Source organism: Trachypithecus francoisi, unplaced genomic scaffold (assembly GCF_009764315.1).
Source record: "Trachypithecus francoisi isolate TF-2019V2 unplaced genomic scaffold, Tfra_2.0 Lachesis_group2, whole genome shotgun sequence".
NCBI classification, from domain to species: Eukaryota; Metazoa; Chordata; class Mammalia; order Primates; family Cercopithecidae; genus Trachypithecus; species Trachypithecus francoisi.
This window is the reverse complement of record NW_022681465.1, coordinates 75142285-75164506: the sequence shown is the minus strand read 5'-3', so window position 1 is coordinate 75164506 and position 22222 is coordinate 75142285. Positions and strand designations below refer to the sequence as shown.

General features: G+C 35.8%; 1 protein-coding gene across 2 annotated transcripts in view; it reads left to right on the top strand.

Moving 5' to 3' along the window:
* PRKAA1 (protein kinase AMP-activated catalytic subunit alpha 1) overlaps positions 1 to 19293 on the top strand; it is a 40356-nt gene extending 21063 nt beyond the window's left edge. For both annotated transcript variants that reach the window (XM_033179442.1, XM_033179443.1), the window contains exons 2-9: positions 1071 to 1212; positions 3165 to 3258; positions 6780 to 6924; positions 9175 to 9262; positions 11000 to 11224; positions 13453 to 13939; positions 14051 to 14177; positions 15678 to 19293. In XM_033179442.1, the coding sequence (XP_033035333.1) occupies positions 1071 to 1212; positions 3165 to 3258; positions 6780 to 6924; positions 9175 to 9262; positions 11000 to 11224; positions 13453 to 13939; positions 14051 to 14177; positions 15678 to 15922 (1553 nt within the window). In that variant the 3' untranslated portion in view covers positions 15923 to 19293. The remainder of the gene's footprint in view (positions 1 to 1070; positions 1213 to 3164; positions 3259 to 6779; positions 6925 to 9174; positions 9263 to 10999; positions 11225 to 13452; positions 13940 to 14050; positions 14178 to 15677) is intronic.
* The last annotated feature ends 2929 nt before the right edge of the window (positions 19294 to 22222 follow it).

Below are 22222 nucleotides of genomic sequence, written 5' to 3'. Positions count from 1 at the left end.
GGGAAATGTATCTATGGCATGAGAGTCTTTTGGGATGATGGAACTGTTCTGTATCTGACTATATAATGCTGGTTACACCAATTTCTATGTTTTAATATCCATATAAATGATACTAAGAGAAAAATTTCAGTCTATATGTATGATAGGTTAAAAGGTGAAAAATTAAAAGAATTTAAAAATACAAAAATACAAAAAGGTATACTTCCTCTCCTCCTTTAGTCTTCTAGCTTTATTTTCTGGAAGAAACCACTGTTACCAGTTTCTTACGTATTCTCCTACGTAATCACTCTTAAACATCTGAACATTTGGGATGAATCTGGCAAAAGAGAAAAGAACTTACATTTGCTTAGCTATTTTCTGAGAATGCTAGATAACTACTCTTATAATATGTCTAAATATATTATGACTTTTGTTTTGTTGAGGCAGCGTCTCAATCATCACCCCAGGCTGGAGTGCAGTGGTGCAATCTGGGTTCACTGCAACCTCTGCCTCCCGGGTTCAAGTGATTCTCCTGCTTCACCTCCCAAGTAGCTGGGATTACAGGCATGCACCACCACACTCAGCTGATTTTTGTTATTTTTTTGTTTGTTTGAGACAGAGTTTTGCTCTTGTTACCCAAGCTGGAGTGCAATGGAATGATCTCGGCTCACTGCAACCTCCATCTCCCGGGTTCAAGCGATTCTCCTGCCTCAGCCTCCTGAGTAGCTGGGATTACAGCTGCGTGCCAGCACGCCCCTCCAAATTTTTGTGGTTTTAGTAGAAACGAGGTTTCACCATGTTAGCCAGGCTGGTCTCGAACTCCTGATCTCAGGTGATCTGCCCGCCTTGGCCTCCCAAAGTGCTGGGATTACAGGCCATGCCTGGCCATTAATTTTTGTATTTTTAGTAGAGATGGGGTTTTGCCATGTTGGCCAGACTGGTTTCGAACTCTTGACCTCAAGTCATCTACCTGCCTTGGCCTCCCAAAGTGCTGGGATTACAGGTGTAAACCACCGCACCCGGCCAGAATATGTGTAAATATATTATTAATCATACTTAGTACTAATTTATTAAAACTACTTCTTTTACAGTTGGCAAACATGAATTGACTGGGCATAAAGTTGCTGTGAAGATACTCAATCGACAGAAGATTCGGAGCCTTGATGTGGTAGGAAAAATCCGCAGAGAAATTCAGAACCTCAAGCTTTTCAGGCATCCTCATATAATTAAACTGTAAGCTCTGTTTATATTAAATACAGTCTAGTTATCTTTTCATCTTTTTTGTTAACCTACTTAATGTGACAAGCGAGAAAAATGACTGACACTTCTTTTTGTTTCCTGAGGGTTTTGAAAAGTTTCTCCCTAGGCCGTGTGCAGTGGCTCACACCTGTAATTCCAGCACTTTGGAATTACAAAGTGGAGGCTGAGGCAGGCGGATCACCTGAGGTCAGGAGTACGAGACCAGCCTGGCCAACATGGTGAAACCCTGTCTCCACTAAAAATACAAAAATTAGCTGCTCATGGTGCTGGGTGCCCGTAATCCCAGCTACTCGGGAGGCTGAGGCTGGAGAATGGCTTGAACGTGGGAGGTGGAGGTTGCAGTGAGCTGAGATCATGCCATTGCACTCCAGCTTGGGCAACAAAAGCGAAACTCTGTCTCAAACAAACAAACAAAAAAAGTTTCTTCCCGTTCATGTATTTTTCTAACCCCACTGGTGGTCATTTAAGCCTATGTTCATGTTTTGCCCTTGTGTTTATCAGCTGTTATCTTCTCATTCTTTCCTCTCTTCTGGAAAGATGCCCTTCTGATAATGTTTGGTGCCCCACTGCTTGCAGTAAAACCAGCAATGATCTGCTAGTAAAAACTCTTGACCTCCAAATGCCCACGATGTAAGTTAGACTCACTAGCGAGAATGCGATAGTAGAAAGGGTTTTTCCCCATCCTGCTTACACCTGACTGTACAGATAACAAAATTTCAGGAATCCAGTATTTCAAAAGGGCAGTAATCTTACTGTTGTTTTACAGTTGCCAGTTGTAGAGTCTACAAATAACATATTTCCTGCTCAGCTTCTGCTTTGTTACGCAGGCAGTAACTTAAAGCTGCTTAGGTTTTTCTCCTGAACTGGCTGACTCAAATTTGTTTCACTCTCACCTCTTCTCATTTGTTGAGTGCTATGGTTTTAAATACCATCCATATGCTGACCACCCCTAAATGTACATCTCTTGCTTTAAGATCTCTTCTTACACCAGACTCATGCTCACTGCTGACTTTACATTTCCATTTGTATATTCGCAAGGCATTTAAAACTCAACCTGGCCCAAAATGAACTCTTTATTACTCTCCTAAACCTGCTCTTCCCACAGTTTGCACCATCTTGGCTAATAGTCAGTTACCCAGGGCTAAAACTTAGGAACCATTTTTAACTTCCCTGTTTCTTTCACTTTCTACCATCCATTTCATTTCTTCCTTCACAATCAAGCTAGGATGTGACTGCTTCCCAGTTCCTTTATCACTGTCAACCTGGTCTCAGCCACCTTCATCTGTCTCACGAAATCCTGAAGTAACCTCCTGTGTCTACCTTTACTGTTGACAATTAATTCTTCACACTGCTGCCATAGTTTTCCTTTTCATATGCCAGATCACATGACTGGTTAAAACATAATAGCTTTTCATCTTCCTTGGAGTAAAAGCCAAAGCCTTATCATGGCTTGTAAAATTCTGTGTCCTCTGGCCTGCAGTTAACATCTTTGACTCTACATCCGATTTCTCTCTTAATATTCCTTGAACATGCCAAGCAGGCTTCTACTTGGGGACTTTTGCAGTTGCTATTCCCTCTCCTGGGTTCACTTTCCTCCTAATTACATAATTTGTTCCCATTCTTCTTTTAGGCTCAGCTCAAATGTTACTTTATTAGAGGCCTTCCTTGAACACTCTGTATATAAAGATTCCCCTTAATTTGCTTTATTTTTCTTCATAGCATGTTCCACCGCCTGAGATATTGTTTAATTTATTTAGTGTCTGGTTCCTGGAACATGAACTCCATGAGAGCAGAGAATTTTTGTTTCCTGCAGTTTTCCCAGCTCCTAGCATAGTACCTGGTATACTATAGGTGCTTAGTAAATATTTATTGAATGAATGAATATACATGTTTTAATATTCGTAGACAATGTTTTCTCTCACCAGGTACCAGGTCATCAGTACACCATCTGATATTTTCATGGTGATGGAATATGTCTCAGGAGGAGAGCTATTTGATTATATCTGTAAGAATGGAAGGGTAAGCTGTTCTGATTTAATTCTTTATGTATTTTGTAACTCCCCTTTATCCTTTACTAGCATCAAAATATCAGCAAGCAATTTTAAGAGGTCTATTTAATAACCAGTTCCCTTAGTTATATGTTTGTTTAGAATCATAAACTGTTTACAACTAGAAAGGATCTTCAAGATTATCTCCTTAGCCTGTTTATACAGATGTGGATACTGAGCCTCATGGCTTATATGTTTGCTTACAGTAACGTGATTTATTAATAACAGAATTGGCTTGAGCCCCAGAACTCATAATCCTCAGACTTATGCTTCCAGGGTATACAAACACTTTGTATAAGTATCTTAATGTAATTAATCCTTACAAAATATATTATTACTTAAAGATCTAGGCCTTGCCAGTCAATTCTAGCCACATTTAAATTGCATTCATGTTATGGTTTCAGAAATCTCATGTACCTGGAGTAGTAAAGACAGGCTCCATGAAGGAGGTAGGAATTAGATACAAATAATTTAGAGCTGGCAGGAATTTTACAGGACATTTTGAACACTACCTTAAGTTACAGCTACAAAAACTCAACACTGCCCTATGCCCATACTTTTTCTCATACCCAGGTTATGTGGTATGCAAAAGCCCCTTTGTGGGAGAGCTGTATCTAGCCCTGAAAAGAAAGCTTGTCTCACTCCCCATCTTAAGTTATTTACATTACTCATTAATTTGTTCTATATAGCATGTCTACTTTCAACAAAATCAAACTTATTAACCAAGTTAATTTTGATTTTACTATTTCTTAATATGATTCACTTCTATTTCAGATACTCCCCTTCTTTACTCCTGCTTCTCCTTACCAAAACAAACAAACAAACAAAAGTTCTGCCTGGAGAAATGGGAAACAGGCACAATTGATATATTTTTTTCTTATCTTTTCTGTTGTTTATTTCTTGGTTTTACCTTGTGGGTATTTCTTCAGTTTTACCAGTTGAATATTAAAATTTCAGCACCCATATTTCTATTTCAAAAGTTTCTTATTTTCTGAAATTTTCATTTCTTTAGTCTGCTGTTATTTGCCTCACAGATGTAATAACCTAGTCTGAGGATGGCATTTTAAAACAAGTTTTCCTCTGTTCCATCTTGTTCTGTACCTTCTGTGCTCTCTGCTCCCCATTTTTTTCTGTTCATTTTATTCATTTTTGTCTTTGATGCATGGCCCTTTTTCAGATATTTGGTGATTCTTGGCTGTCCACTAAATATTTAAGAATAAGGTACTAAATGCCAGGCTTATATAGGTGGAACTTATTGATTGCTGGCTTTTCCCATAGCTTGAATACGTAGGGATTTGTCTATTTTATTACTGTACACCAAATGTTAATAATAACAAATATGTTTTCTTGGATCAGATATTTGCTCCAGAAGAAACCTTCCCATTTCCTTAAAGGCCTTAGCTTAACTGCCAGTGCTGCAGGAGCTGAGTGGGGAAAAGAGATGCAAGTCTCACTAGTTAGTATGTTGACTTTCTCTTAGCCCCCACGTTTTCCTTAGGATGCCTTATCCCTGCCTTGGTGTCCTTGAGAACAGAGCTGGTTCAGCCTTATTAGAGTAAATTATACGTCTTATTCCCCAATATGGGTGAGTTTAAAAGCTTCTTAACTTCAAGCACTTGTCCTGTTTTCAGCTCATCTCTCACTTCTACCTTGAGCAGTTCCCTATATTTCCAGTTTCTAAGGCTTCCCAGGGCTTTGTGTGCAGACGTTTATTTTTTTCTAGTTTCTACCCCTGTAGGCTTAGTCTTTATTACTGTTCATCAATTGTCCTCCTTGGTGACTCCTCTTGATTACTGCTGTCTCTTTTGTTCTTTTTGTCTTTATATGCCTCTTTTATTGCTGATGTCATTTTAGTGATGTTTCAAGAGTTGGAGACAAAAGATTTAATCTGCTATGTTTAATTGGAAATGTATTTTGACTTTTCTAATCTTTCTTTATAGACATCCCTTTCTCCATCCTTTGTAATTGTACTTGTTATGAATACAGTATAATTTTCATTTTCGTAGCCTGCCTAGTTATTTTACTTTTTATATTTTGTTTAATCAAGTTTTCTCCTACTTTTTCATATTTGAACAGATACTCTTTTTTTCTCCATGAACCTACAAATCTAGAAATAAAAGTATTAGATTGCTAAAGGATTAATATTTTTCTAGAGGAGCAGTATCTTATAATACTTTCTTTTTTCAAAATAAATTACTGATTTGTCTTTTCTCCCAGATTATCCATGCCCTTTAAGTTGTAAGTCTGGTTTTAGAATGCTAATTTGTGACCTGTGTTAGAGAATTGCATATTGGAGTCCTTGGCTTAGAGGATTTATAGCTTATTTATTAAATATGACTTCTTGGGAGCAGGCACATCCAAGTAATGGTTGTCACTTATGTTGAAAAAAGTGATAATATATGGATACATAGAGAAGTTTAAAAAAAATACTTCAGGCTGCATGCAGTGGCACATGCCTGTAATCCTCAGCACTTGGGGATGTTGAGGCGGTAGATGGCCTCAGAGTTCGAGACCAGCTTGGGCAACATGGCAAAGTCTTGTCTCTATCAGAAATACAAAAATTAGTGGGCTTGGTGGCATGCATCTGTGGTCCCAACTACTTAGGAGGTTGGGGTGGGAGGATTGCTGGAGCCCAGGGAAGCGGAGGTTGCAGTGAGCTGTGATGGCACTACTGAACTCCAGCCTTGATAACAGAATGAGACTGGGTCTCAAAATATAGATAAATTTAAAAACCAAAAACAAAAGAAACAAAAACAAAAACAAAAAGGTAGTTGCTACATAAGATTTTTTTTCCAGCAAGCATATTAAAGATAAAATGCCATGATATTTTATTAAATGAATTAAGGTATTTCTTGTTAAAATATCTTATGTTTTGGGACATATAGCAACATAGTTGCTTGCTGGTTTATGAATAGTGCTTAAATGTTACTTCCTCATGGTCTAAAATAGTATCCCCCACCCCATTGTCACTCCCTGTACCCATATTTTGCTTTGTTTTTCTTCAAAGCAGTATCACTCCTTCAGACTATATTTATTAGTCTGTTTTCATCAACTAGATTAGGGCCTTTGTTTTATTCATTGCTGTGTAATGAATGTCTAAAACAATGTATAGTACATTGAAGATATTAAGTAAATATTTGTTACAAGAATGAAAAATTAAACATTTCCAGCTTATAAAAGAAAATATGCCACATTTCAAGTAGATATTGAAATTATTTGAAATAACTCATGAGATACAGAGGAAGGCAAGCTGTTACAATGTAGTCATATGCAAATGATAATATTAGAAACTTGAGTTACTGATTTGGGTTCCAGGACCATCTTAGCATTTCTGTTTTGTGCTACAGGTATCTCCTCCTCATGTCAAAAGTATCTCATAAGTTCATTTGGAAGATTTTTATGTATTTTTACAATTTTATAGGTTGGAGAATTATATATAGGACAATTTACTTTGAAAGACGCACCTTTAAAATGCCTCTCTACTTTTCTTAGCTGGATGAAAAAGAAAGTCGACGTCTGTTCCAACAGATCCTTTCTGGTGTGGATTATTGTCACAGGCATATGGTAGTCCATAGAGATTTGAAACCTGAAAATGTCCTGCTTGATGCACACATGAATGCAAAGATAGCCGATTTTGGTAAGGATAATTTTATAGTTTCTTACGTTCATTTCTAATGTTCTTATAGTTTCAATGAACCTATATAGAATTCTTCAGATAATTGTAAAAGATTACATAAAGTAATAGACTGAGTATGTCAAAGTATTCTATTTTGTCTATGAACATACAAACATAAGAAAAGCTAAGAAATCATCTTTTCTTAGGTTTAAATGCCTTTATTACTATTACTGTTATTTTATAGAGACAGAGTTTTGCTTTGTTGCTCAGGCTGAAGGGCAGTGATGTGATCATAGCTCAATGCAGCCCCAAACTGCTGGGCCAGGCAGCCCTCCTGCCGGGCCAGGCAGCCCTCCTGCCTCAGCCTCCTGAGTAGCTGGGACTGCAGGTGTGCACTACCATGCCAGGCGAACTTTTGTATTTTTGTAGAGACGGGTTCTCACTATGTTGTCCAGGCTGCTCTTGAACTCCTGGCCTCAAGTGATCCTCCTGCCACAGCTTCCCAAAGTATGGAGATTACAGGCATGCACCACTGCACCTGGCTCTTTAAATATCTTTAAAATTAAATCTTAAACAACTTAAATTGGTAGCATTAGAGAGACTATTTAAAAAGAGAGTATTATTTGTGAAAGAGAAGGTAGCAGCTTTATTTCCAATATGTTCAAAAGAATCAAGTATGGAGAAGAAGGAAAGTGAGTGGGATGAAATTATTTAAAACTTTGAAAGCCAGAAGTGAACTATGTGAATTATAATTATTTAAAATTATTTAAAACAATTTTTTAATTAAAAAAATTTATTTAAAAATTATTTTAAAATGTTTTAAATGATAGTAAATTATAATTTGTTTAAAGAACATTTTGATTGTTAAAAATGAATTATTTTGACTGGGTGTGATGGCTCACGCTTGTAATCCCAGCATTTTGGGAGGCCGAGGCGGGCGGATCATCTGAGGTCAGGAGTTTGAGACCAGCCTGGCCAACATGGTGAAACCCCATTTCTACTAAAAATACAAAATTACCCAGGCATGGTGGTATGAGTCTATAGTCCCAGCTACCTGGGAGGCTGAGGCAGAAGAACTGCTGGAACCCAGGAGGTGGAGGAGTCGAGATTGTGCCACTGTACTCCAGCCTGGGCGACAGAGTGTGACATGTTCTCAAAAAAAAAAAAAAGAATTTGGTTTTTCTGTATTTCCTGTATAAATTGCCATTGACCTTACTAAACCTAAGTGAAAAAGGAATCTGTGCACTTCTTTTCTTTAGGTTGGTTTTAGTTCAAATCAGATAAATTTTTTTTGTTTGTTTTTTGTTTTGAGACAGAGTCTCACTCTGTCACCCAGGCTGGAGTGCAGTGGTGTGATCTCTGCTCACTTCAGCCTCTGCCTTCCAGGCTCAAGTGATTCTCCCACCTTAGCCTCCCAAGTAGCTGGGACCACAGATGCGTGCCACCACACTCAGCTACAATTTTTTTTTTTTGTATTTTTGGTAGAGATGGGGCTTCATTATGTTGGCCAGGTGGACTCGAACTCCTGAGCCCAAGTGATCTGCCTGTCTTGGTCTCCCAAAGTGCTGGGATTACAGGTGTGAGCCACCATGTCTGGCCCAGAGAATATTCTTATAAATATTTTCCTTAGTTTGGACTACATCTATATATTGATATTTATAACTATATCTACTTAAATGTTTAGATATTAACTGAAAAATGCCAACCAAACCTGAGCTGGTTGTTTTGGTGTTTCTTTCTTTTTTTTTTTTTTAATAGTAATTGGCTAAATTATTTGAATTTCTTATTCCTCAGTTGATTATTTTTATAGGGTGCATTTTTGAGGGAGCAACGGTTTCTTTTTGGAGTAAAACTATGAGGGAACTTTGAAATTCAAAATTACTAGTTTTTATTTTTTTAAAGAATCAGAACAGGATTAATAGGAACTTTGAATTTTAATCCTTCTATTCATCTGTTATAGATTATTTTCCCTAGTAATTTCTGTATTAATAAACTTAAACATGCCAAGTTTTTTCTAATAAGCAAAATAACCAACAGCTTAATATTTGCATTAAACTCTAACAGTGCACTAACTTTAAATGTTGAAATAGATTACACATTTTAGGGCATAATGGCAGAATATTTGGCTACAATAGACCATAGGATTTTGTTGAAGCAAATAACAGAATGATGATTTATCATTTTTAAAGCAAACTCAGTTTTACTGTTTAATGGGGTTTTAATTTTTGTCTTTGGGAAATCTTTTGAGTAGCTGATTTTGTGCACTTTCAGGTCTTTCAAACATGATGTCAGATGGTGAATTTTTAAGAACAAGTTGTGGCTCACCCAACTATGCTGCACCAGAAGTAATTTCAGGAAGGTAGTATTTGATACCCCACCACCCTCAATACATTTGAAATTGTCTTTTTCTCCTAGATTCTGTCAGTCTATAGTGTCATAATTAATTCTAATGAAAATAAAGAAAAATAAGGCTTATTCTTAACTACATTTATATGTGAATGAGGCTTAAGGACTACAAGTCAACATTATATTAAAGTTGTTAGAAGAGAGTACATTAATTTTTTTCCCAGGTGGAAGAAATGGAAAGTTTAAAACCTAGGGTGTTTAAAAAGTAGGTAAGACACTGGAAACTTGAATAATACAGACATCTAGTAGTTAGAAAAGGATTACTATTTACTTAGAGGAAAAATTAAACATGTAATGTGTAGCTTTCATTTTTTACATAGATGGCATTTTGTAGTATCTTTATGTTTCATGATAAAATGTCTTGGGGAATTGGGCTGAAGTAATCTTTAAACTTCATTTATGTTGAATCTTTGTTCTTTAAACCTTTTAGAGACTGCAATATTATAAGAATTTTAACCTCTCAATTTACTAATTACCAGCATTGAGAACATGAAGATATTTGTACAGTGTCGCTTGTTGAATAGTTTGGAAAACAGAAGAATTTAATATTTTTAAGAGTAACTCTTTATCCTTCACTATACTACTGAAATTGAAAACAGAAGCTGAAGTTTGCTAGTTTTTATAATGAACTTTTAATAACTTTTCATCCAATCCATGCTTATTTGTGTGAATGTTTCCCATCTTGATTAACTCAGAATGCAGAAATACTGTAGTATTTTCTTTCTGTTTTCATAAGCTTGTTGGCCTAGACTGCTCAAAGAAATGAGATCTGTGTAAAAACATGGCTATGAGTAAGGCAGGAGTACCTAATTTTAGATTTGTCAAGTTTCATCTTTTTTTTAATATTAATGTCAAAAATTCTTTTAAACATTTTTAAAAAATTGTGTTGTCTGTCTTAATTCTTTTAGGAATAAAACAATTCAGGACATGGAGACTGTGAAAAGTGTTATTTAAATTAAAAAAGTGTTATAACTGTGCATATATGCAATGGGCTGTTACTGAAATTTAATTTTTCTAGTTTGGATAAGGTCTTTCTTCAAGCTCTTGGTGTATGAGAACTCTTAATTTCAAAATAATATTTATCGATCAGTTCAGCAATACATAACTTTAAAGAAATCCTTTTCCTGAATCCAGACTTTGAATGGGTGATCTAACTAGTCTGCAGTTAACTATAGTGCACTGCAAATGAGATTTAAAAAATCTGTGAACCAATTTGCCTGGCTTTCTTTCATAGCCTCAGGATCCTTTCACCTTGGTGTAAGGGGTCTTGCATTATTGGGATTGTGGGTTCAGAGTCCATTACTAAAGAACATTCTCAGTTGATGAAATATCACTTAATCTCTCCTCTGTAACAAAAACCAATGGTTTTAAATTGAATAGTGATATGTTTGGTTGTAAATTGAATAGTGATATGTTTGTTCAAGGTTTGGCCCTATTGTTAGATCCCATCAGGGCCATAGTAAACAGTAGAACAGAATTTTAGCCATGTTGTGTAATTTACAAAACTTCTTGACTTTTGTTTTCAAAGATAATACTAATGGAATTAACTTTATGTGTAACATGTAGTAGTGGCTATAAAAACCATATTCTGCTTATGAATTCTTTATGAAATATCCATATTTGAAATTTTTGATTAACTGATCCTTACGTTAAAATGATTCCTTAATCCAATTGTTATTTCCTGTTACAGATTGTATGCAGGCCCAGAGGTAGATATATGGAGCAGTGGGGTTATTCTCTATGCTTTATTATGTGGAACCCTTCCATTTGATGATGACCATGTGCCAACTCTTTTTAAGAAGATATGTGATGGGATCTTCTATACCCCTCAATATTTAAATCCTTCTGTGATTAGCCTTTTGAAACATATGCTGCAGGTGGATCCCATGAAGAGGGCCACAATCAAAGATATCAGGTAATAAAGCAATTTGGAAGTTATCAGATCTAATAGTATCCATGATAAAAGTTATGTGAAAAAAAAGTTACAGAACAGAATATATAGTATAATCCTGTTTTTATGTGAAAAAATAGAGTGTAGAGACACATTTATTTTTTTTGTTATTAAAAATACATAGTAAACTGATTACCTTAGGAAAGTAAGATTAGTAAGAGGGAGGGCTTTCACTTTTTACTTACACATCTTTGTTTTGAAATGTTTACAGTGAACATTATATTACTTTTTAAATTAATAAAAAAGCAAATGAAAGGCTGGTGCGGTGGCTCACACCTGTACTTCCAGCACTTTGGGAGGCTGAGGGAAGATCATGTGAGCTCAAGAGTTTGAGATGAGCCTGGGTGACAGAGAGAGACTCCATATATATGTATATATATATATTTATTTATTTTTGAGACAAGGTCTTGCTCTGTCACCCAGGCTGGAGTGCAGTGGTATGATCATAGCTCAATGTAGCCTGTAACTCCTGGGTCAAGTGATCCTCCCACTTTAGCCTCTCTAGTAGCTGAGACTATAGGCATCCACCATCATGCCTGGCTGTTTTTTGTTGTTGTTTTGTTTTGTTTTTTTGTTTTTGTTTTTGTTTGGAGTGACAGGGTCTCGTTATTTTTGCCCAGGCTGGTTTTGAACTCCTGGCCTCAAGTGATCCTTGTGCCTTTCCCTCACAGTGTTGGGATTACAGGTGTGAGCCAGTATGCCTGGCGTTAGGATTAATACTTTTCAGTAGTAAATTTGTGGGTTGCTATTTGATTTCTTATCTCATGAATTATTGTATTTTTTTTTTTTAATCTCAAGGAATAAGAAAATTTTAATTTAATTGACTTATTTTTCCTGGTAGTATACATTGAATTACATGCAAAATTCCTGTTTTGTAGGTAAAAGTCAGTATTACCAGTTTCATCTGGTTCAACCTAATAGTTTAAATTAGACAAAAATGATGATGACAAATTTTCTTCTCAAATTTGGGTGAGCCATTTCTGATGAAGACTTAAACAATTTTACTGCAAGCTTTGTTTCTCCTTTTTTTTTTTTTTTTTTTTTACCCCCTATGGAAATTTTGGTCTCTTTTAGTCTTCTAATGGCTAGACTGCACATTTATCTGACGGAAGAAATAAATCAGATGTGGATCTAGGAATAGTAAATACGAAAGCATTAGTGTAATGAAGAAGAAGGAAAGATTATATGTGGAACTTGAAGCTTGATTACTTTCCACTTACTACACATATTTTAGACTAGCTAAAAAAGAGACCATCAATGGCAGGCCATGATTTTATCACCAAAGGGAAAGGACAAATCATTCTCTAAAATTTATATTTTAAGATATCTAGGTAAGAAATGTTTTTGCTTGTGTTTTACCTATTTTTTTCCAATTAAAATGTAATACATGACAATTAAAGACTTAGAAAAACACCAACAAAAATATAGAAGAGAATAAAAATTATCTTTAATCCCATGACCCAGAAGATAACCATTGTTCTTTTTTTTTTTTTTTTTCATCTCTGGATTTTATTTAGTTTTAGCAAAGTGTTTGACATAGTTCATGTCAAACATATTCTTAAATATATGAAGTTAGGGAATTAGAATAGGAAATCATTCAGGGTATGGCCTTTCTAGTCACATAGAACTGGGTTGTAATCCTGGTTCTGTCACTTACTATCTTTGTGACCTTGAATATGTTCGTAGATTTTTTTTTTTAACCTCAGTTCCTTCATTTAAAACAAAGAGATATTATCTTCATATAATTATTTCGATGATGAGGGGAGATAATGTATATGAAGTGTTTAGCATAAAACTTAACATATAGTAAGTACTCAATAGTTATCTACTATTTTTGTTGTTATATTATTTTCACTTAACATATCAAAAGAGTATTATAATGAAGCTACCTAATATGTTCTCTTTCTAAGCTGGAAATAAGCTGTTCTTTGTCATTGTCATTTGTCCCATGACTTTTCCCCCCCATTGCTACATCAGTGCATTCTCTCTCTTAAAACTGGAGGGAGATTGGAGCATTTCCCTCAACATCCACAATGAAGTGCGAGCTAGAAGAGGAAAATTTCAGTGCAAAAAGTGACAATAATACAGTATGAGTATAAATATAAATTAGGTCATATTCTAAATTCCCCAAACTTACTTTCAGTCTCAGCTCTATTCAAAATCCTTCTCCTGATCCTGCCTTTTTCTCTCAGGGAACATGAATGGTTTAAACAGGACCTTCCGAAGTATCTCTTTCCTGAGGATCCATCATATAGTTCAACCATGATTGACGATGAAGCCTTAAAAGAAGTATGTGAAAAGTTTGAGTGTTCAGAAGAGGAAGTTCTCAGCTGTCTTTATAACAGAAATCATCAGGATCCTTTGGCAGTTGCATACCATCTCATAATAGATAACAGGAGAATAATGAATGAAGCCAAAGATTTCTATTTGGCGACAAGCCCACCTGATTCTTTTCTTGATGATCATCACCTGTCTCGGCCCCATCCTGAAAGAGTACCATTCTTGGTTGCTGAAACACCAAGGGCACGCCATACCCTTGATGAATTAAATCCACAGAAATCCAAACACCAAGGTGTAAGGAAAGCAAAATGGCATTTAGGAATTAGAAGTCAAAGTCGACCAAATGATATTATGGCAGAAGTATGTAGAGCAATTAAACAATTGGATTATGAATGGAAGGTAAGAAAGAGATAACATTTTGATTATTAGCATATTTGGCAAACCCATAGTCCATAAAATGTTTTATAGAAGAATTACTTTTGACTTGGTTTTTGTTATACCGTGTGCTAGGTTGTAAACCCATATTATTTGCGTGTACGAAGGAAGAATCCTGTGACAAGCACTTACTCCAAAATGAGTCTACAGTTATACCAAGTGGATAGTAGAACTTATCTACTGGATTTCCGTAGTATTGATGGTATGTACGTCACACAAAAAAACATAGATTAGACATTGTTACTAACTTGGTATTTTACTCTTTGATTCTTTTGAGGCTTCTTGACTTGTTCCTAGTAATTCAACTGCAAAGGAATAGAAAATGTGACTTCTTGTGCCCTTGCAATGTTAACATTTATGAATCTTATTATTATTGTAATCTTATAGCATATTGTCCTTTTAAGATTATCATCTTGTAAAATCCTTAAAGCCAGGTGTAGTCTGATCCTAAGGTGATAGTTTTCTGCTGCATTTGTTTTCTTGGTGTAGTTCATTTTGGTAAGATAAATGTTTTATTTAGAAATAAATATTGGCTCTTCTGTAAGCTTTTATTTATTATTAAATAAATTTTCAGTTAAGAATGAAGTTACGGCAATTCTTCGTTGGCCAATTCAGTTGCATTAAGCTACAGTGTTGAGCATAGGTGTGGTGGCTCGTGCCTGTAAACAGCCCAGCACTTTGGGAGGCTGAAGTGGGAGGATCGCTTGAGCCCAGGAATTTGAGACCGGCCTTAGCAACATAGTGACACTCTGTCTTTACAAAATATTAAAAAATATATATATATAGTATCACGTTTGCTTATGGAAGGTTGCATAGAATTATTAGATGAAGTTCACCTATGAATTTTTTTCTTCTTTATATACTAAAAGATAGTACACACATAGTAGCAGAAAGACACAGGTTTGAGGCATGATATGTTGGCCAAACCAGTTTGTCTGGTTATCTTGAGGTCCATATAGTATGTATCTGCTAACATATACTAATGCAGTCTGAAATCTGAAATACGGAATGTGTTTTATTTTTCTTGTATTTGGATCAAATTTGCAACCTTAGTTTTACTAGTACTGGGGTATACCAGTTGAATGCCCATTTTTGTTTTTGTATTGTGTTTCCAACCTTAGTTTTTCTTTGATTTTTATTCATTGGAATTGTTGCTCTTCTATGAAACACTAAATGAAATATGAAGGGAAAGTGGAAAGTAAAAAGCACTGAGCTGAGAGCACTGGGAGAGTTGGGTTCTAGACTTAACCTTTTTGTTCATTTGTTACCTTGGGCAACTCACTTCTCTGGTTTTCTTATCAATAAAGTGAGGGGTTGGATGAGATGGTTTTGAGTATACCTTCCAAATTTGAAGTGCATTGATTCTATGATTTTAGTATAGAGCGATTACATTTTATTGCTGTAGAATAATATTTATTAATCCCTAGATTGTTGGTTTACTGGGCTCTTAACCTTGGATTGCAGCTGATCAGTAGCTATACTGTACCCAACTTTGATTAGCCATCTTGAGAATACATAGTGTATGTAAAAAAGGTGAATAGTTTAATACAGGCTCATTGACTCTATTTTAGAAGGTATTTAGAATAAACGTGCTCTTGATAGCTGGCCAGCAGCCCCACTTAAAGAAGCAAATTCAATACTGTTACAAAAATTTTGGGGAGAAGGTCATAGACTATAATAAATTGAAATTCTTTTTACCCAGATGAAATTACAGAAGCCAAATCAGGGACTGCTACTCCACAGAGATCGGGATCAGTTAGCAACTATCGATCTTGCCAAAGGAGTGATTCAGATGCTGAGGCTCAAGGAAAATCCTCAGAAGTTTCTCTTACCTCATCTGTGACCTCACTTGACTCTTCTCCTGTTGACCTAACTCCAAGACCTGGAAGTCACACAATAGAATTTTTTGAGATGTGTGCAAATCTAATTAAAATTCTTGCACAATAAACAGAAAACTTTGCTTATTTCTTTTGTAGCAATAAGCATGCATAATAAGTCATAGCCAAATGCTTCCATTTGTAATCAAGTTATACATAATTATAACTGAGGGCTGGCGTTTTGGAATGCAATTTGCACAGGGATTGGAACATGATTTATAGTTAAAAGCTAATATGCAGAAATGAATTAAGATCATTTTGTTGTTCGTTGTGCAGTACATATATAGCATAATATACACAGTGAATTATAGGTCTCTCAGGCTCACCTGATTTTTGGCTATTTTATATTTAGTGTACACAGGACTTTGAAAATATTAATTTACATAAAGGCCTTCATATATTATTACATGTTATATATTTGCTTCATAAATTTATTCAATAAATATTTGCCTAGATTCTCAAGACCTTTATAGGTGATTTTGTTTTCTGGGCTCCTTAACTTCTTAAATAGCTAGTATCTTCCAGCAGTACTAACAGTCTGGATAACTTCTTCCATATCCCTCCCTCTTTGTTTTTTTGAGACAGAGTCTCACTCTGTCACCCAGGCTGGAGTCTCCGCCCCCTGGGTTCAAGTGATTCTCCCATCTCAGCTTCCTGAGTAGCTGGCACTACAGGCGCGTGCCACCACACCCGGCTAATTTTTTGTGTTTTTAGTAGAGACGGGGTTTCACTGTGTTGGCCAGGCTGGTCTCGAACTCCTGACCGCGTGATCCACCACCTTGGCCTCCCAAAGAGGTGGGATTACAGGCGTGAGCCATGGTGCCTGGCCTCCATATCCCCCTTTAAAAATTCTGTAGTGTATGGTAAGTCATATCAGATATCAGACCTAATTTAAATTTTATTTTAGCTTTACAAGTCCAAAAACACAGAATTTATATATTCAGATACTCTAGCACTAATTTTAATCTTAAAATATTCCCACTATATTCTGTACACAAAATGTTCTTTTTGTTACAAGAGCTGAGTTGCATATACTGTAAATAATTCATATTATTTTTGCCAATTTCACAAATTCCTCTGGCTCATGTCAGTCATTATGAGTATATGCAAACATTGCTAGTTATTTGATTATGTATCTTTTAAGTTGATTCAGTGCACAGAAAGACTATCTCTTACAAACTTTAAGTGCTCTGATATGACTTCCCCCCCAAATTTTATTATGAACATTTTTAAAAACAGAAAAATCGAAAAACTGTTCAGTAAGCACATGTATATCTACCGCTTAAATTCAGCAGTTGTTAATGTTTTGTCATTTGTTTTCTCTATACCTGTGTATAGATACAGCTAGTTATGCATATACATGCATATATGTGTGTGTGTGTATATGTGCTTTTTTTTCCTGAACCCCTTGGATGTTACAGACACGATGTTATCACCGTGAAAATACTTCAGGTATCTCCTACAGATAATGACATTCTCCTAAAAATCCATAATATCATTGTAAAATTAATAATTCCCCAATATCATCTAATCAAGCCATATTTAAATTTCTGAAGTTACCTCCAAATTTCTTTATAGCTGATTATTTCAAACCAGGATCCAATTAAAGTTTACATATGACACTTGGTGATAACTCTTTAGTTGGATATAACATTATTATTATTTTGATAAAATGTGGAACAAATCAATTCTATTAATAAGTGGTCACATTTGCTATGAGCTTGAAGTACTTTATAAAGATACTGGATTTTCCTAAGATTTCTGATTTACATTGATATTTTCTTTTTCTCATTCTTAATAATGGCATCACACAATAGATGTAAATGAAGATTTAGTCACCTCAGATAAAATTGGTATCATGTGTATGATAATATTGTATCATTTATATTTGCCTTATGTTAACTTTAAGAAATTGATTTTTTTGTATTAATCATTTTCCCATTGCAACAGAGCTATATTTTTTCTATTTTAAGAATCATATTTTAGGATTATTTTTGGCAAATACAGTGAGCACTTATGTAACCAGATGATAATGAACTCAAATGTCATGATAGCTTGCATAAATGGTGACTCTAGTAGATTTGACTTAAGCACTTCTAGAATCATGCACTGAATTCAAAAGAAAAATCTTGCTGCTTTTTGTCCGGGGCTTGTTCTATTCAACTTCTAATTTGAAAGCTGTACAGAGTAATAGAAGTTCCATTTAAATATGAGTTCAAAACTGTATTTATAACTTGTTATGTGGCCCTCTCTGTAGGGGATTCTAATTTTACTTAGGGTCTCTAAATGCAGCATAATGTTCCTGATGTTAACAGAAGACTGTATTTTTAAAGTTACAAATTTGTATATAGAATTAAGTAATGGCGCTATATAAGCTGTTGTGGGGAGGAGGGCAGAAAAGGAGGAACCAATTAAATAGGACCTTCTAAAAATTGTTAATTTTGTAAACTTTGCTTCTTTTATAAGTTATTGTGATTCATTTTAGTTACTGCGTTTTATTTTGAAAATATTTAAATATTGCACTTCTATAAATAGTATGATAAATGCACAGACAATTGCAGTAAATTCTTTTTTAAGCTAGGATATTTGAAATGACCACCTTTGGTTAAGTGTGTCAGGGTTGCACAGAATTTTCACAATTTTTTTTTTTGTTTGCAAATTGTTACTAATATTGAAGAGGGAGGTAAGGGAGGCAATGCAAATGATTTTTAATTTTTTTTATTATCTTTTCAGCAATTTATATTTCTTGTGACTTTATGCAACCATATTTTTACTTTGTCTTGACAACTGAAAGATGTATAAGGTTTTTTTTTTTTTTGCCAGAAATGTACTGTATACATAGTTTTAAATATAACAGATTTTACTGATGTGTAAAAATTTTGCCATTAAAATAATTGATTTCTCACTGAGAGGAACTTTTCTACCAGGTTGGGGCATATGGGAGCTTAATATATCATATCTAATTTAAAATAATTTCAGTGAAATAAACTCCATTGCTTTTACTTAACTTTTTCTTGAGATGCTTTTGTAGTTTTTCAGAGTTTTAGATGATTTTATACAAAATCCTCTGCCCAGCACTGCTCTTTTTGATGTTGTAGTGACACCATTCACATTGAATTACTGCTTGGTAGCCTGTGGCTATATGTGGGAACTCCATGCATCTATGTTCTGACTGGCACCTTTGGAATGAAAGAAAAGTGTGTGCTGTCCAAATCTTTTTTCCCTTAATTCCTTCCCTCATCTTCCCACTCATAATAGAAATTTTATTTCCACTGTGAGTTCTGACAAGAATGAAATTCCACATACAACGTAACTGTAAATTGTTGGTAGGTAGAAGTTAATATTTGTGGTTCATGTATATTTTGACCAGAGTATATTTAAGTATACAATTTCAACTTCCTTGATTTAGAAATATGATATAATAAAGAAAAACTTCATTTATAATCTGTTACAATGTACTTATGTTTTTTAACCTCTGGGAAGACTCAGTGGGGGAAAAAAAAAAGGCTAAGTATCTGTGCACCTTTCTTTTTAACAATGTATCAGCCAGGTGCGGTGGCTCACACTTGTAATCCTAGCCCTCTGGGAGGCCGAGGTGGGTGGATCACCTGAGGTCAGGAGTTCAAGACCAGCCTGGTCAACATGGTGAAACCCTGTCTCTACTAAAAACACAAAAATTAGCCAGTGTGGTGGCGGGCGTCTGTAGTCCCACCTACTTGGGAGGCTGAGGCACGAGAATCACTTGAACCTGGGAGGTGGAGGTTGCAATGAGCTGAGATCGTGCCACTGTACTACCAGTCTTGGCGACAGAGTGAGACTCTGTCTCAAAAAAACCCCACCAAAACAACAACAACAACAAAATGTACCTAGAAATATAAAATATAGTGCCTGACCACATTTAAGTTCTCAAACATTGTGATTTTTGTCTCAACTACATGAGTCTTGATTTCATCTAAAAACCAACCACTTGAACAAAACATTATGATAGATACAATAAAAGCCAAAGCAAGTACCATTTATCAGTTGCTAACACTTGATTTGGTTATAGTCCTACTACTGTTAGAATTCAATTAGTATTAAATATTGTATCCACATGGCATTGTTAGGCAGGGGCTTGTGCTAGATTGTTGACACTCTGTTATCTTTAAAACAACAAAAGAATACTGCTAAAGTGTTATGAATGTATACAAGGTTTTTTTAGGGAATGTATAAATTGCTATAGGTATTTACCTTGGCTGTACAAGAATTGTCCAAGAAATTCTTGTTTGGAAAATCAGAATTTTTGAACTCTTATTGTAAATAAACTTCAATTTACTGTAAATGCCAATAAATTATGACTAAAGGATTTTGGAAAGTGATCATGTCTTAAAAAGACAGCATAAGACATATATTAAATATGTTAGGTGAATCAAGATCATAGACCAGTCAGAGTTAGTAGAGAAGTGGTGAGTGAAGTATAAAAACTTAGTGGGAGCTACCCTGAAACACACTAGTGGAGATCAGGGTTAGGTTACTTGAGAAACTTAGCAAAGACCGCTAGGTAGGGCGCACAGCTTCAAGCATCACTTACTCGCTCTGCAAACTCTATTCCCTCTAATGGCTACTATGAACTAAAGACCACTATGAATGTGACCATAAGATAAATCCTCCTCTGGATGGCTTGTTAGAGAGGTACATGTTTTCTTATTTAAGACTTTCATAGACATATATACAGAAAAGTGCACAAATAAGTATTTGGCTTAATGAATTTTCAGTGTTTCAGGTATACAGGAAACATGACCATGTAAACCTCTAGGCAGATTAAGAAACATTGCCACCACCTTAGTGTTTTTCATAATTAATATCAGAAGTAAACGGTCACTTCTGCCTTTTGTAAGTAACACAGACCAACCGTGGTATAACGTAGGAAGGCAGTGCATAAGGATGTGAATGCCAGGACTGAATGCCATCTTGGAGCCTGGCTACTGCAGTCATGCATTGATCGTTTTCAAATATTACTGGTTCACTTATGCAGCCTGCACAAATATTGACATATTTAAGCAAACAATGTAAATAAAAGTCACAACTAATAATGACTGATACCACAAAATTCTGGAGATACTGGGAAGCTGCCAAGATCATTATGGTGAATACCATTTTTCCAAAATCATATTTTTTTGCCTAAAGTCTTGAATTTTGTCATTGGCAACAAACTCAATTTTTTTTCTCTTTCTTCCCTCCCCCCTTCTCTCTCTTTTTTCCTTTCTTCTTCCCCTTTCCCTTTCCTTGTTTTTGAAGTTACGGATTCCCTTCGTTCATTTTTCAAGAAAGGTTTGTCAAATACCCAAGTCTGAATAACCGGTTTGTCACTCATCTTAGTAAAATTTGTGTTCCAGGAAAAAAAAGTAGTTAATAATGCCATCTCACAATAGCTCTTCTTTGATACATCATACTTCAATATGCAGCAGAAGTACTTTATGAGGACTTCCAAGTTTTTACAAAGAATATTAAGTGTCAGGGTGGTTATAATAAAGTTAACTTATTATAAAGTAACAAAGTAACTTTTTATGCTGGAGACAGCGTTCTTTTTTTTTTTTTTTTTTGCGACTGGGCCTCGCTCTGTCGTCCAGGCTGGAGTGCAGTGGCGTGACCTCGGCTCACTGCAGCCTCGACCTCCAAGGCTCAAGGGATCCTCCCACGCCAGCCTCTGAGTAGTTGGGATTCAGGTGCGCCCCGCCAAGCCTGGCTAATTTTTGTATTTTTGGTAGAGACAGGGTTTCGCCATGTTAGCCAGGCTAGTCTCGAACTCCTGACCTCCCAAAGTGCTAAGATTACAGGCGTGAACCACCGCGCCCGGCCCATTTTTCTTACTGTGAGGGTATGGTGGTGAAGAAGAGCTCCCAGTACGGTTTGGTGTCATTACTGTAATTCCTGCGGAGGCGCCAGCACCTTGACCTACCATTGCTTTTCCACGTGCAAACGTCAGCATTGTGCAAAGGGCAAATCACGTCTTCATATTAGTATGAAAATAATTTTGGCTTTGAAAGGGTGTCGGTGACCCTCAGGACAATGTTGGTCGACATCAATGGTTCTCAACGGGACAGGGTGGGAGGGGTGGTTTTTCTTCCAGGGGAAATTTCACTGTCTGGGGAAACCATTGGCTGTCACAACTGACTAGTGGTGGCATCCCGTGGACAGAGACCAGAGATGCTGCTAAGTACCCTACAATGCACAGGACATCCCGTCCCCCAACAAAGCATTATCCAGTTTGAAATGTTAATGGCGCTGAGGCTGAGAAAGCATGACTTCCAAAAACGAGTGTTTTGGGCAGGAAAGTTGGATAAATTAACAATCTTGATTACCTTTGTTACATGTGCTCGTTTATTTCCAA